This window comes from Lucilia cuprina, chromosome 3, assembly GCF_022045245.1.
Source record: "Lucilia cuprina isolate Lc7/37 chromosome 3, ASM2204524v1, whole genome shotgun sequence".
NCBI classification, from domain to species: Eukaryota; Metazoa; Arthropoda; class Insecta; order Diptera; family Calliphoridae; genus Lucilia; species Lucilia cuprina.
The window spans coordinates 12141843-12158541 of NC_060951.1; the positions used below are offsets into that span (position 1 = coordinate 12141843).

General features: G+C 30.7%; 2 protein-coding genes across 6 annotated transcripts in view; both read left to right on the forward strand.

The window, feature by feature from the left end:
* LOC111679688 (proline dehydrogenase 1, mitochondrial) overlaps window positions 1–4728 on the forward strand; it is a 40664-nt gene extending 35936 nt beyond the window's left edge. For 3 of the 5 annotated variants that reach the window (XM_046945513.1, XM_046945516.1, XM_023441290.2), the window contains 6 exons: window positions 1418–1599; window positions 1669–1843; window positions 1920–2081; window positions 2146–2337; window positions 2404–2581; window positions 3528–4727. In XM_046945513.1, coding sequence (XP_046801469.1) covers window positions 1418–1599; window positions 1669–1843; window positions 1920–2081; window positions 2146–2337; window positions 2404–2581; window positions 3528–3733 — 1095 coding nt within the window. In that variant the 3' untranslated portion in view covers window positions 3734–4727. Of the gene's footprint in view, window positions 1–1417; window positions 1600–1668; window positions 1844–1919; window positions 2082–2145; window positions 2338–2403; window positions 2582–3527 lie in introns of all 5 variants that reach the window. The other 2 variants (XM_046945514.1, XM_023441293.2) reach the window with 2 other exon arrangements.
* Window positions 4729–11162: 6434 nt separating this feature from the next.
* Window positions 11163–16699, forward strand: part of LOC111679686 — a 6995-nt gene continuing 1458 nt past the window's right edge. Inside the window, exons 1-10 of the mRNA XM_046946105.1 lie at window positions 11163–11413; window positions 11485–11702; window positions 12450–12631; window positions 12693–12916; window positions 12985–13270; window positions 13330–13437; window positions 14956–15121; window positions 15206–15387; window positions 15458–15609; window positions 15669–15833. Coding sequence (XP_046802061.1) covers window positions 11170–11413; window positions 11485–11702; window positions 12450–12631; window positions 12693–12916; window positions 12985–13270; window positions 13330–13437; window positions 14956–15121; window positions 15206–15387; window positions 15458–15609; window positions 15669–15833 — 1927 coding nt within the window. The 5' untranslated portion in view covers window positions 11163–11169. The remainder of the gene's footprint in view (window positions 11414–11484; window positions 11703–12449; window positions 12632–12692; window positions 12917–12984; window positions 13271–13329; window positions 13438–14955; window positions 15122–15205; window positions 15388–15457; window positions 15610–15668; window positions 15834–16699) is intronic.

A 16699-nucleotide genomic window follows, 5' to 3' on the forward strand; every position in this document is an offset into this window, starting at 1 on the left:
ATCTCACGAACTTTCTATGCAAATACATGTACAGCTTACGCGATGGGTTCTATCCGTTCGACCGAAACGTATATCGAAATGCTTTAAGTGAACACCTGTCAAGTTGCCCTTATTACACGGCAGTCTTTTTCATCCACTGGGTGAGCTTTAACGAGTCACCAAGTGGTAATTTTTGTACATGTACAAAGTTCTGCCGGTCCTTGTACAAGAACTTTGCTCAAGTACTCAAACTTTACAATATTTGAACATTGCTGCCCCATTGCTTAACTTCCGAGATACAAAAACATCACTTCCGTTTACAACAACGCAGATAGGATTTGATGTTTACAATTGCACACATGTGATTAAGTCGGCTACAGCACCTAGAGATGTATTTGATAAACTAAAATACTCACAGACAACACATTGTGGTAAGAAAACGTGGTATCAGATTATGTTGTTCTTTGGTTCGACCCCACGTCGAATTATACCAAGGAAAGGCCAAGGATACATTTGATCATCAGTTTATAGTACCCGCAGACTAGACGTACTGGCTGCACCTCTTTTCCTTGGGATGACAATCATACCAAGGTGAGATCCGTCATCAAGGTGACATGGGACAAGACGAGTATCGGAAATAAGTTCGCTAATTTTATAATATCGATAGAACTATAAAACACCCCACACATTACGAGGTTAATGCCATGTATTAAGAGTTGGATACCCAACTGCAGCCGATAAGCACCTTCGCCAACTCCTTACGACGTCTAACGGCACCATTGTAGAATTTTAAGCACCTGACTATATATGTGGGTTGTATTCTAATATCGGTTGTAAAAAAAGTTAGAATACCGCGTTTTATGAAATTTTGACAATTAGTTTAGTATTCTCATTATCTGAACATCTAGAAGTTTCGATGCAATATTGTTCACCGTCCGTTTCCGTTAGTCCCCAATCTCCAAAAGACTTCTGCTATTATAGGTCAGAAAATTCCATTTTGACAAAAACAATTACTAGCTTAGTTGCCTGTAAGAGTGTTGTCTATTTAGCGTGCTGACTGTTTAAAAGATCGCTAATGTTCGTGCAAAGGTTGGATCTTGGATTATTCGATTTAAACTCAGATAACAGTTTCTGAAGATCACTGCAACTGTTATAAACTACCTTTCTAAACGTATAATGATTAGTGGTTTAAAATTAAAGTGCCATAAGTATGTTCGACCGTACTATGTTGAGGTGATTTGTATAATTGTTCATTTAAAGATTATTAAAAGTCATCACACGAATGAGAAACTCTCCTCCTCTTTTAAATGTATTTAATTAAATATTAGTTTAACAGAAATTTCTTTGCGTGTATGATTACTTGTGTACTTTCTAATTATAATTTTATGCATGTCGTTGTCTTACATCATATCCTTTTATATTTTTATTATTTTTACAGTTACAACTTTCTGAAGTCATTATGCGCACACGTAAATATATGGAAGATTTGGTTGGTGGTCAAGGCAATGTTTTAACTCATCACAAGACTATTAAAGATTTGGAAAAATATTATGCCAGTTTGGGCTCTGACAATAAAAATGTTCAAGAATTTCTTAAGAATGTTACCTCCGATAAGGAAGGGTAAATAGTAGAATAGTTTTAGTAATATAAGGATATTAATTAAATTTGTTTGTTTTCTTTTTCTATCAGTATTTTGCATTTGTTCCCCTGGTCTGGTATTGTCGATGAGGATTCACAATTGAGTGATACCTTTAGAGTGCCCGATCCTAAAACTGGTCAAATGCGTCGTTTGATCTCACAAATTCCGCCCAAAGAGGAAGAAATGTTTAGAAATATGATACGTCGTCTAAATACTATCGTTAAGGTAACTAAAAGCTTGCATAGCAATTGATTTGAGGTTAAAGAGATATTTCATTTTATTTTGTGTTAATAATTTATAGACTGCTGAAGAATTGGATGTCCGTATTATGATTGATGCTGAACAGACTTATTTCCAACCTGCAATCTCCCGCATTACACTCGAAATGATGCGTAAATACAATAAGGACAAGGCCATTGTATTCAATACATACCAATGCTATTTGCGCGAAGCCTATAGAGAGGTAACATATTTGCTCTTTCAATCTAAAATCTTATAAAAACAATGTCTTGGTTTTTGTTTAATAGGTTAACACCGATTTGGAACAAGCTAAACGTCAAAACTTCTATTTCGGTGCTAAGTTGGTACGCGGCGCTTATATGGAACAAGAACGTGCCAGAGCCAGTGCTCTAGGTTATTCTGATCCTGTCAATCCTAGTTATGAGGCTACTACCGAAATGTATCACAAGACTTTAACAGAATGTTTGAGAAGAATTAAGGTATGATAAAGTTAGTTTCTTTTTTTAAGAAAATGTATTTTTTAAATTCTTTTATTATGATTTCAGATTCTTAAAGATAATGGTGAAGATGCTAAAAAAATTGGTATTATGGTGGCTTCCCACAATGAAGACACTGTACGTTATGCCATTGAGAAAATGAAGGAAATCGGTATTTCGCCCGAAGACAAAGTTATTTGTTTCGGTCAACTTTTGGGCATGTGTGATTATATTACTTTCCCCTTAGGTGAGATAAAATTATTAGAGAAAAATATGGCAATATTTGTTTAACATTTTCCGTCAAATCACTTAACACCGCTTGACAGCATTTCCTATAGATTAGACTATACTATAGTCTAGAATACACTATAGACTTTGCTGTAGACTAGACTTTATAAAAGACTTTAGAGTAGACAAGCGACTAGACTATAGATTAGACAATAGACCAAACTACAGACTGGACGTTAGACTAGCGACTATAGACCAGATTATAGACTAGACTATAGACCAGACTATAGACTAGACTAAAGGGTAGACTATAGACTAGACTAGAATATAGACTAGACTAGAATATAGAATAGACTAGAATATAGACTAGACTGTAGACTAGACAATAGACTATAGATTAAACTATAGACTAGACTAAAGACTAGACTATAGACTAGACTATAAACTAGACTACAGGCTAGACTACATACTAGACTGTATACTAGACTGTAGACTAGACTGTAGACTAGACTGTAGACTAGACTATATACTAGGCTATATACTAGACTATAGACTAGACTATAGACTAGACTATATACTAGACTATAGACTAGGCCATAGACTAAACTATAGACTAGACTATAGACTAGACTATAGACTAGACTATAGACTAGACTATAGACTATACTATAGACTAGACTATAGACTAGACTATAGACTAGACTATAGACTAGACTATAGACTAGACTATAGACTAGACTATAGACTAGACTATAGACTAGACTATAGACTAGACTATAGACTAGACTATCGACTAGACTTTCGACTAGACTATCGACTAGACTATAGACTACAGACAAGATTTTATACTATGGATTCTAAAATTGTCTTTACATAATTTTAAGAAAATTTGCTAACTGCGCATAAAAGCTGTTTTTTAATACGAAATACATTCTAATTTATTAATTTGTTCACTCTTTTTTCAGGTCAAGCTGGTTACTCGGCCTATAAGTATATTCCCTATGGTCCCGTACAAGAAGTGTTGCCATATCTCTCACGCAGAGCACAAGAAAACAAGGGTGTCCTTAAGAAAATTCAAAAAGAAAAACGTCTTTTAGCTGCCGAATTACGCCGACGACTGTTGCGTGGTCAATTGTTTTACAAACCCAAGGGAAATTATGTACCAATTTAAATTGCTCCCGCTCCTTTGGCCACTCATACACACTCACACAAACACACACCCTTTTAAATAACACAAGAACTCATAAAAGAAAAACAAAACACATTTGCTTACTTACAGGCGTAACATTTTCAAAAAAATTAAAATGAAAACACACAACAATTTTGAAATCAATTAAACAAAAACAATATGTAGATTTAATTATATTTTTTCCAAAATTAAAAAAAAAACTTTTAAAATTTTAAACAGAAATCAAATACTGCTGGATACAGTTAGCTGAAATATTGGCAATAGAACGCCTTCAAATGTTGTTTGTATGACAATGTGTTTTGAAATGAAAAAAATGATAAAAAATTAGAAGAAAGTAGAATAGATAAAGAATCGAATCAAAACGAATCTAGCATTTTCACTACTCATTAATTTAACAAAGAAAAGATCTAATTATAAATCGTATGTCATGGATTTTTTAAAGAAAGACTATAAGAAAAAGTGTTTCGAAATGTTGCTGTTAAATTGAAAAAAAACTTTTTTGTAAAATTTATTTTAATTTTAACAAAAAACAAAAACTAAATGTAATAATGTAATTGTTTAAAATTTAAAATTTGTTTTGTTTCCGAGTCATGTATTGTAATTGTAAACGTTTATCTATTTATTAAGTATACACACTCACACACCCACATACAACCGCCTACACAGGGTTGTTAAAAATAGTAGGGATTTTTTTTAGTTTCAATTCAAACTACAAACTATAATTTCTTTAGGTTTTCTTTTTTTCTTTTTCTTAAACAGAAATTTTCAAATTTTTCTTTTATTTAATTTATAAAAGTAATTTTTAAAAATTTTTGTTTTAATCTCTGATTGTTTTAAAATAGTTTGTATTTATCTTCGTTGTTTATAGAAAGAGAGAAAAACAAAAAAATAATTTTACATTTATTTTTATTCATCTTTAAAACTTTAATTATTATGTAAATGTTTGTCTTACATTTTCTTTAATTTACTATTCAGTGTAAAATTGTTTTTGATCGTTTTTTTTTTTGGTAAATGTTGTCTTCTTTTCGTTTTGTAAAATCTTATTATTTTAAAATTAATTTTTAAAATAAATTAAGCATTATTTTTTTATTATTTCTCTTGGAAAAAAAACAAAAACAAAGATTGTATAAATAAAAATATTTAAGTTAACTTTAAAATTATATTTGTTTTGTTGCTTTTAGTTTCATTTCTTTTTTTAATTTTATTATTCCTACACCCTGTATTTTTATTTGTATTATTGTGTAATTTTACTATTTTATTATTTTGAGTTTTTATCTTTAATTTTTATTTATATTATTATTATTATTTTATTTTAGTATTAAATATATTATGTTTTAATTTCTTAATTTTATTTACAAAAAAAACTTATGTATGTTTAACAGTAAATAAATTTCTGAAAATATCTTAAAAACCCTAAAAAATCAATATTTTTTTCTTTCAAATATCTGCTATTTGAATGTGAAACAGGTGTGAGCAAAATATTTGTGAAAATTTTTTGTAAAAGAAGGAACTTCTCATATGAGCGTTCATCTATATTTATATATAAAAACTTACTTGCCTGTTCCTCTAAATGCGAACGAACATTTCTTTCTCATTTTATATAGAAAACAATAATATATAAAATACTTGTTCGTTTGCACTTAGAGAAACAGGAAATAAATGAATGATTTAAATTTTGAAACAATTTGTATATTTTCTCACGACCCGACTCAAGTGCCCTTTGCACGATCACACGATTTTGTAAGTAAAGTCTAGTAAAAAAGCAAAAGGAAATTCCATCCGTATAACAAAAAATATAATAAAAGTCGTATGATTTGTATAAATAGTGTTTACACGATTGTTATAAAACAATAACAAAGTAAGATGGAAACAGCTGTTTCACTTTTTCTATATGTGTTTACAAAAAAATACATCCCTGATCTAATGCGAGTTGCCATACGACTATCAAATTTTCCATCCGTATTTTGATCTGGTTCACACTGGGAAACTTTTGATTTTGTGTGTGAGAGAAAGAGACGGTTGATATTTCTTTTTCTCATACACAAAAATCAAAAGTTTCCTAGTGTGAACCAGGTCTTCTATCAATGTGTGATGGTTTCATTACATATTGCGTTTAGACGATACCATCCGTACTCTTCTACACAAAATTTTAACTGATCATATTACTTGTGTGATCGTGTAAAGCCGGCTTTACTGGTTTTTATTTTAATCACTTCAAAAAATTAAGAGAGGCATACGTATTTTCTCTCAATGTGTGTTGGTTTTATTACATATTGCATTTACACGATCTCATCCTTACTCTTTTACACGAAATTTTGACAGATCATATTACTTGTGTGTTCGTGTGAAGGCGGCTTTATACGAACAGATAAAAGGACTATCGACTACAGTCAAAGTAGTAAAAAAAAACAAAAAGAATATTTCCGTGCCAGTAGGATCTTTGTTCCGAAACGATTCGACATATATACGGCCAATGATTGTGAACTCAGCGACTGCTTTGCCAGGAAGAAGTATTGATCACAGTCGAGCTGCTACATAAACAACAAGCGTGGTTTGTAACATTCCCCAGGGCCCTTTATTATAAAGTTGACATAGCAGTTGCATTGTTTCCAACATTCCTCTTCTCTTCAACTATTGTCTTAATTTTTCGACAAATGACACTTCATTCTTGAACGACCCGTCTTATACATGATCAAAAATTGACAACTTCGTGACAGCTGTAACAACAGAAAGATTTTCTCGCAAGAAATAAGTTCAACAACAATCGATCATAAAAAACAACATAAATTAAATCCACAGCCGATTGGAACTTCATTTCTAAACGTTTTATACTCGTTCAGATTCCCGACCCAATTGAAACTTAGTTTCGGGATATTTCGCACTAAATTATTATAATTTAATAGCAGTATTTTAATCAAAATTTTGGTTTACACCGTTAATCACGTTACGGATTTTGAGTTTGATGGTTGAAATCTATTCGATTTCCTGTGTTTGAACTTGAAAGTGAAAATAAATCACTGGTGTAAACTTGATCACATTAAACTATGTGATCGTAAATCTTGGTTTCCACCATCCTATTGAACCCCAATGTCATTGATACCCATATAATCAATAATAGTGCGAAATTTAACGTGAATGGTTCACGTTATTGGGATCGCCTGTTGCTGAACTTCTTTAACACATCGGCTCAAAAATAAGCGATCGAGAAATTTGATTTCCCACCATTCTATTGAACCCCAATGTTATTGATACCAATATCTATATAAATGAAAGAGTTATGTTTGTTCGTAATCGATAAACTCAGGAATTACTACTCCTAATAGGACAATATTTGAAATATATATTTCAGAGATCTTTAGAAGTGTTCCTGTATTGTTTGAAAGATCCAAAATTTGGAAAAATTTGATTAAAACCAATTTCAAGTACCAAAGCAAAATATATACATTTTTGTTACTCACACATATTTAGAGTTAGGTACTTTTTCACTAACACATGCTTAGAGTTAGGTACTGCGGTCAAAGAGTCGGACTACTTGTTATACTTTGCCAAGTATCTTTTAAGTTCAGCATGACAAATCCAAGAATTCATAATGCCAAAAAATGTCTATTTAAAAGTCATTCAAATTTAAGTCAAACCAATTCCAATTAACTTTCAATTTCAGCCTGACATACGATATATTTAAATCCGAGAATTCATAATCTGATAAAAATGTCAATTACTAACAAATTTTGCTAGAATTTTGCTCATATCTGTCAAGAAGTATGTAGAGGAGTGTAATATACATTCCTAAATGTGTACCATTCATTGCAAACAATATATACTTAATTGGAAATTTCATTAGAAAATGTATTAAATTGAATAAATAATTGAAAAAAGGGAGTAAATGATTATTATAATTAATAATGTTAACTAAATAAAAATGACAATAATAATTAACATGTTAAAATAATAAAAATTAATAAACTGAAACACACAAAACAAAACCTTAATAAAAAATATTAAAAGTAAATTTCACATTTTCATGAAAATGTTCTTTATTATAAAATTTACAATTAATAATTGTATTAATGTTTAAACAAACATTTATTAAAAAAATTTATTACATGCTTAGAAAAGGCTTTTAGTTAAAGCTATTAATTTTTATTTTTATTTCCCCTTCCGTTTTAAATTTCATAGCATAACAAAATCGTGTAGTTCCTTTTTTCCTAAAGATTTTTTTTTAATTTCGTTAATATTATTTCTTAATTTCATTAATTTGTCCTTAAATAATTATATGAAAAATGCTTTAATATTAAAATGTAATACAATTATTAAATAGACATATGTAAAAGAAAACTCTAGTTCTATTTTATAAATAAATTAAACATAATTATTCATGACTTAACTTGCATTATTATTATTATGTATGTATAATTAATTATATTATTAAAATAAATATAAAAAACAACAACAACAAACAAATATTTATTGAAAATCGTTCTTATGTAATGTGTATTTGCAAAAAAGTTTTATTGTACTCATGAAATGATATTTAAAATAAAAAAAAAGAAATGAAAATAAATTAAATAAATAAATATTTCAGTGTTAAAATAATAATAAACAAAAAGTTTTAATTTTATTAAAAAAATTGGATTTATTAATATTTTATTTAGAATAGCATTTAGTTATTTAAAAGGGACTTCCAAATTCGGTACTTTATATCACGTTATATCATAATTGTATTAAAAAAGTAGTCGGTAAAAAAACGCAATCCTCTCCCCTCTCATACAATGAAACAGTGCCGTAAAATCTCTTAAACCAGTAAGAATTTTTTTAAATGTTTGTTCACATATGACTCTTCTACATTGATCACATATGCTCTTATTTTCTGATCATAAATAATAAATTGTTTTGGGAGAAAATGGTACATTTTGTTGTTGTTTTTATGAATAAATCACATTTTAAAACAATATTAATTGGAATCAATTTACCCTACACCAATATAGTGCTAATGTTTGTAACGCACAAAAATATTGGCCCAAAATTTTTAAGATATTTTGATACAATTTAAACCAAATATGTTTTTTGGCTCAGGTACGACAAATTAGCTCAAATAAGTTTTAAATAAGTATAAATAACACTGCTAGAACCAGATCCCTTTGAAAAAAAAAAACAAGTAAAAGTGCTATATTCGGCTGTGCCGGTAAAAATTTCGCCGAACAGCGAACATTGGCCAAACCTCACTTTTTACCGAACTCCGAACCCGTACCCGAACGTTCGGTCGAGCACTAATGACCAGTTTAGACCTGGTTCACACTGGGAAACTTTTATTGAGAAACTTTCGATTATGTGTGTGAGAGAAACAGATGGTTGAAATTTCCTTCTCTTTCTCTCACACAGAAAAATAAAAAATTTCCCAAAAAAGTTTCCTAGTGTGAACCAGGTCTTATGAATGCTATAAACTTTGTTAGTTTTATGTTATATATCTATCAGTCGCAAATCTACGAAAAGTGTTTTTACCTTTTTGTCGATTTTCATAGTTATGGCGACATATTTATGTAATGACTGTTGAAATAATAATATTATAATTATATAATTTTAATTAAGGAAATATTTGTGAAAAACTTTCATACTCTCGCTCTCTTCGTTCCGATTCTGTCGTCTATTCAATAGACTTTTGGATTGACATGGCAAGGTCGTCTTAGAATATATTTTGGACCTAAAATATATATGTATACTTTTAGAGATCTTAGACGAATATATGTATGTTTTAAAAACGAAGTGCCATTACTTGGCACTGCTACTAGATTTTGACATTTACTTTTTAAAGTAGTGAAAAGCCAATATTTATTGGATTAGCTTGAAATATCTGGTGGTAATCGACTATGCAAATATATGTAGATTATATTACAACTTTTAAAATCATTACTGTAAAGAAAAATAAATTGAATAAAAAATTATTTCCTTAGATATGAGTAAATGATTTAAATATAAGGAAGAAGTTGAGAAAATAATTGAATCTTCTTCCTTTAAATTGCACACTAAATAATAGGGCGTTTTTCTTTTTGAAAGTTGAAAATTACGCACGTTGAAAATTTTTAATACATTGGAAATATTAGACGGTGTAGTCGGAAAATACTCTTAAGTTTACAAGTGTTTTTTTTAATATTTAGATTAGCCAAAATTGATCTAAATTTTATTTCTTTTAATAAAATATAGAAAAGTCCCCCTAATTAACATATTGTATTCGAAATCCACTTTTCACAACTTTTCATTTCAATAGGGTCACGCACAAAGTATTAATTTAAATAATTCAAAGAAAAGTGAAATAAGAAAAGAAATAAGACATGAAATATGTACATAGAGTAATGAATATGCATATGCATACAAACTCAGTTGACCAATAAAAATTACCATAATATTTACAATACATATCATCTTAATATTTTGAATGGAAACTTGATGCACACGACATTAAGGCATATCACTACAAGACACTACATTATACCACAATTAATATGCTCTGTCAAAATTGTATGTAGAAGAGAACATGAGATAGAATACAATTGAAATTAAGAAATTTTCATTAGATCCGCTCAAGCAGTTCGGCTAGACAGTCCCGAACTACCTATTTTGGGTTACCCCTAGCCACCGACTTTCCAGATGACTAACTTTTCAAACATGTGCTTGTCCTACAATGAAGTCAATCATCATCCCAAGAGACGAAGAGACAGCAAAAAGCTTAAGTTTATTTTTCAAGTGTCCGCTCTCTCGCCTACAAAGGGGCCCTAAAGAGATGATTGTCCTCTCCTTCCTTTACAAAGAGTACATCAGTGACGAAATAGAGCAAACAAGGCTCTTAGACGTAAATGGAAATAAGTGTCTTTTTCAGATACATTGACTCTTTATCTGAAACCAGGGATGTATTTCTACGTTAACACGCAGGAAAGGGAAAACAGCAGTTTTCATCTAACTTTATTATTGTTTAATACCAATCATGTAAATGCAAAAATACGATATTAAGTCCATTTTTTTTGGAATACGAATAGAATTTCATTTTACTTTTTATACGACATTACATACGTAAAGTGTACTTGTATGTAGTAGGCTTAAATACAATTGTGTTTAAAACTTTTTTAACAAAAAAAACGTTCTTAGTCTTAATTTCTAGACATATAGTCTACTTAATTGTTGCTTTAAAATATGTCCAATATTTCTCAGTGAGATGAATCTATCTGCAATCACAAACTGTGAATACGTTAAATATTTTGCATGCACTACATGTGTTTTGCATTTTTCATTTTCAACTTCAATCACTCAATCTTTCATTAATGAAATTCTACAAAAACAAAACTTTCAAAACAAAAATGTATCATTTCTTTGAAACCACAATTTCTAAAACATGATATATTTATTGTAGTCTATAATTTACTTTCATAATGAACAAATGGTTTTTATTAAATTTTCTTATTTTTGCGAATATAACAATCGAAAGGCAATACGTTAATGCCAATGCCGCCATTATAACCAGTGTCAATTATGCTTTTGAAACTTTTAGTCCTTACGCTCTGATACGATTTTTCGAATTCAGTGATAAGGAGTGGAATATAACGGAAAAATGTTTTAGGGATATGTATGTGTATGTGAATAGTTTGAGAAGTGGTGAATACTGGGCCGTTAAATGTAAGAATAGTTGCTGGAGTTAAAGTAATTATTTAGTTGTTATTAATAATTTTAATATGTATTTTGTCCAGTGTATGATGCTTCTAGTTATTATGCCGGTGCAGCTTTTTCCGGAACCTCATTACGTTTACACAATCCCAATGTTTGTCGTCTTTTATCGAAACAATTTAATGAGTATTTTAAAGTTCCTCGTCATCATTCGGAGACTCTACTGTATGTTTTGCCTTTTGATGTTCATCTTATATCGGGTCATTTTCTAATGGAAATTGCCCATGACAATTTTTTTCGGGTGAGTATGAATGTTTAGAGATTGAACCATTTCAGAATTTTTAATCTAGTATAATCTACAACCTAGTTTATAGTCTAGCCTACTGCCTAGTTTAAAGTCAAGTCTAGCCTTTAGTCAAGTCTATAGTCTAGTCTATAGTCAAGTCCATAGTGTAATCTATAATCTAGCCTATAATCTAGTATATAATCTAGTCTATAGTCTAGCCTATAGTCTAGCCTATAGTCTAGCCTATAGTCTAGTCTATAGTCTAGCCTATAGTCTAATCTATAGTCTAGCCTATAGTCTAGTCTATAGCCTAGTTTAGTCTATAGTCTAGTCTAGTCTATAGTCTAGTCTATAGTCTAGTCTATAGTCTAGTCTATAGTCTAGTCTATAGTCTAGTCTATAGTCTAGTCTATAGTCTAGTCTATAGTCTAGTCTATAGTCTAGTCTATAGTCTAGTCTATAGTCTAGTCTATAGTCTAGTCTATAGTCTAGTCTATAGTCTAGTCTATAGTCTAGACTATAATCTAGTCTATAGTCTAGTCTATAGTCTAGTCTATAGTCTATAGTGTAGTCTATAGTGTAGTCTATAGTCTAGTCTATAGTCTAGTCTATAGTCTACTCTATTGTCTAGTCTATAGCCTAGTCTATAACCTAGTCTTGGCTATGATCTAGTCTATAGCGTAGTATTTAGTGTAGTCTATACAGACTAGTCTAAAAAACTACATACCACTATTATTAAAAATTTCAATATTATTTTTAAAGTTTGAAAAAATTCAACAAATGATTTGTTTTCCGAAATCATGCACCAATACGGATATGGAGACAATTTTAGATGTTTATCTCTTTCAAACAACAATTTTCGTAAGAAATATAACATATTTAAGTCATCGAATTGTAACTGATAATTATAAAATCTATGAAGATTTCAACTTTTATATATTGATGTAAGTTGTTAAAAATCAAATCAAAAAATCAAAGTTGTTAAAGAAGAATTATAAATTTCAGAATTATACTCTGTGGCTCAGTGTTAATACATCTGACAGTTTTTATAGCCAGACACTATATTGTAGAACTTAATCGTTCTACATTAAGTGAGGAATATATGAAAAAACATGCTGTCGGTTCATTTAAAGTCAATAGTCTTAAAAATGTTGCCGAATGGAAAAATACCTTAGAAGGTGTTGATATGAAACAATTTACTATGAGGCATTTCGAAACAAATAAAAAAGGTAAAATGCTAATTATGTTAAATAAAGTTAAATGAAAATTAAATATATATTTTAATTTCTCAACTTAGAAAGTCTGCCAAAAATCCTATCCAGACAGCATTCCTATTGTTTTGAAGAACTTTTAGACTACGTATCACTACCCAATGTGATATATAATTTATTGCAGACTTCTTCCACTCCCCTATGTGGCTTGATTTTTATGTTTTCTTTCTTTTTTATCTGGTTACATTTGGTGGCCGAATATAGTTTTATGGCCAATAACATGGACTTGGATTTGTCTAATAACAAAGTAAAGCAACGTGTTGCTCTAATCCAGCGTTCAGCTTATATAATGGATGCATATTTTCTGATTAAGTGAGTGTTAAAATTTAATATTAAATGAAAATAATTTTCTTCATTTTGTTTGCTTTTAGTGGTGCTAATTCATCTTATGATTTCTTCAAGTCATTACCAAAGGACAAGCTAAATGTTTTTGAGCAATTGAAACATGTTTCTAAACTTGTAGTGAAAAAACTTTTTGGGTAACTTTTAAATAATTTTATATACTTATATAGATTATAATTGAAGTTATCGCCAAAAATTTAAGTCAATTGTCCACGGTTTTTTGCTCTGCCCTTTTATTATTGTTGCTGATTTAGCATCAATTTATATCAACATTAGCGAAGTAAAACAAAGTCAACTTTTTCCTAGCAACATTGTTGCCAAGCAGTGTTGAGAATACACACATAATATTTATTAGCCTAAAGTTATGCAATACTTTTTACAAATTTTCAACTAAAACGTCTGGCTACGTGCGCTAGCATTATTGTAACGTGTAGTTAATATTTAAATGTTTCTTCATTGAATTAATGGATAATTTATAGGACTTGAAGTAAACTTTTATCTACACATAACTAACTAACTAACTAACTAACTAACTAACTAACTAACTAAGTAACTAACTAACTAACTAACTAACTAACTAACTAACTAACTAACTAACTAACTAACTAACTAACTAAATAACTAACTAACTAACTAACTAACTAACTAACTAACTAACTAACTAACTGTTATCACTGGAGCCGGTAGCCCGCAGTACAGATTTTCGCACTATGTCTTAGTTATTGAAGAGCTCCAGTCTTTCGAGTAGTACTTTCATTGACTAAAAAACTGATCCGCGATAAAATCATTATTTCAAAATAAGTTCGGTGCTGTTGCCGAACAAGACAACAGATGCCCTCAATGGAGTAACAGTGGAAACACGAATGTCGACGGCCTTACGGCCTTATTTCACGGTGGTCTTTTTCATCCACTGAGTAGACTGACAACGGTCTACCATCGCGACTGAATCCTTCAGGTGGCAATTTTTGTACATGGATTGAGCCGGTCCATGTACAAGCACTTTGCTGAAGTACTCGAGCTATTTAATATCTTGTCATAGTAGCCCCGTTGCGGAATAACAGGCTGCATAGGCTCAAGCCCAATGCACACCCGACAAGGAAAAAGCAATCACTGGTCTAAAGGATATCATGAAAGATTACATTATTTAAAATGCAATCCCTGATCATCCAATGATCCATTCTAGTGCATTTCTTAACCTTGTTAAGCCCGCGCAATCACAATACTGAGATGGCTCTGTTGGATCAAGATTCCTCTTTTATGAACCTATAATGTCACAAAGGAAATAGGAATTTCAAAGTCAAAAAATTGCAATAATTGTCATGACAAATAGTCGCGTAGCATGTATCAATATATGGAGACTTTCTCAATCGTTCAACAATTTATCGCATCAGTTTCATTGTTATGATCATAAAGATCACTCCACGGAACGACAGGCAACCATTGAATACTAACCTGACTATTCCCCAGCATATACCGGTATCTCATAACGCGACCGGCGTCCCAAAACCGATCGGGTTCAGGTATGCAGCATTTGCTGCTATGCACAAAGACCTGTTCAAATAGAGAATTATAAAAGCTGAAGTACTCGAAAGTTCTGTAGTTCTTATGTCGACATTAAACTTAGAAGTTTCAAAAAAACATTTGTTTAATTTCAGTTTAATGCCTTCGTATACATTTGTGTTATATTCAGCTCAAGTGTTGGACAAATATTTTTATCATAATGTTATCTTGGAATTACCTTCTCGAGATTATAAGAATTGTGCGCAAAACATGTTTAGTAACATTTTCTATATGGACACATATTTTCCACCAACGGAAAGGGTAAGCTACAACTAAAAACCTTCTTATTTAGAAAATTTTTTTCTGAAAATCTTCTTAAAAAAATTCTTATTACTTATTTGACAGTGTATGCCTTGGACTTGGTTTATATCATTGCAAGTACAATTTTATGTTACATCATGTTTACTAATGCTACTTGTCGAGATACAATTGCGTTATTCCATCATTATAGGCACCACCATATTTTGCATATCAATAGCGGCAGCCACATTGTGGTCTCTGGGACCCATCTATGAGTATGGTTATACGTAAGTTTTAAGATAATAACTATAACCTTGGAATGAGGCAAAAATACTTGTAAACTTATAACTTCTTTAGTACATCTCTACTATATGAACTGGTGAATTTCAATTTGATATTGGATAATATATGTTTGTTTATCATTCCTCACCTACTGGGCATTTGTTTGGGTCATATCATTTACAAAATGAATCATAACTTCAATATCAATATATTTTTTGTGGTCTCAGGTATTTCTTGTATTTTTTTACTACATTTAAATGATGCTTTATTGATTTGTTTATTTCAGGTTGGCTTTTCTCCATTACTCTCATAGCTTTTTATATATTTGGTCTTAATGTGATTTTGCATCATGTTAGTAAGTTGACCAAAGCCATCCTTATTGTTACTACCCATATAATTTGGTGTTGTATTTTATTTTGGACTATTATATCAGCCATGTCGAACCATGGAGGTAAGTGTTTAAAATTAGCCATAATTATGTAGCATTCAATTCATGTTCCGATGTTCAGAAATCCTGACTTGCTCATTTTAAGAAGACTTCTCGTTTTACTCTTGTTAGGATCTCCCCATAGAATTTTTGCATCTGTCATGTTAACTACCTCGAGCTTACATCCCTTTAAAGTATTAGATTCACTCTTTTGTTGCCGACTAATATCGGGTGACCTGATACTCATATGGGATAGAAAGTTAATAAAGTTTCGGTATTTCATCCAACCTTCCCCATTTGATAGGTTTTATTTTTATCATGCATCCTTTCCTGACTTCCTTGAAATTAGTCTCTCCCATAGACTCGGAATGAATAAGTCCGAAGATTGTACAATGTAATGTATTCCTAGTGGTATACGTGCAGAATTACACAAAAGCTTTACACATGGTTTACTCTTTTCTTCTCTGAGTAAGAACCTGTTTTTGGCTTATTTTAATGGATTCGATCTACCTCCTATGTAGGTGCTGTATCTACAGAGACCATTCAATCTTTTTTGTTGTAAACGTTAGCAAATGTCTGAAATACTGCTGCAAGCCACACTTTGTAAAAGTACCACCGTGAAATAGGTAATTTGGCAGGTGTTCATGTAAAGAACTCTGTACTTATCTCTAATTGGGGTTTTTTGGGTTGAGAATTCGTGTAAATTCTTTTCTCAAATTCCTTGTCGCAATAGACATTTTCTATTTTGCAGAAACTATAAACCAGACTATAGACTAGACTACAGACTAGACTATAGACTAGACTATAGAGTAGACTATAGAATAGACTATAGACTAGACTATAGACTAGACTATAGACTAGACTATAGACTAGACTATAGACTAGACTAT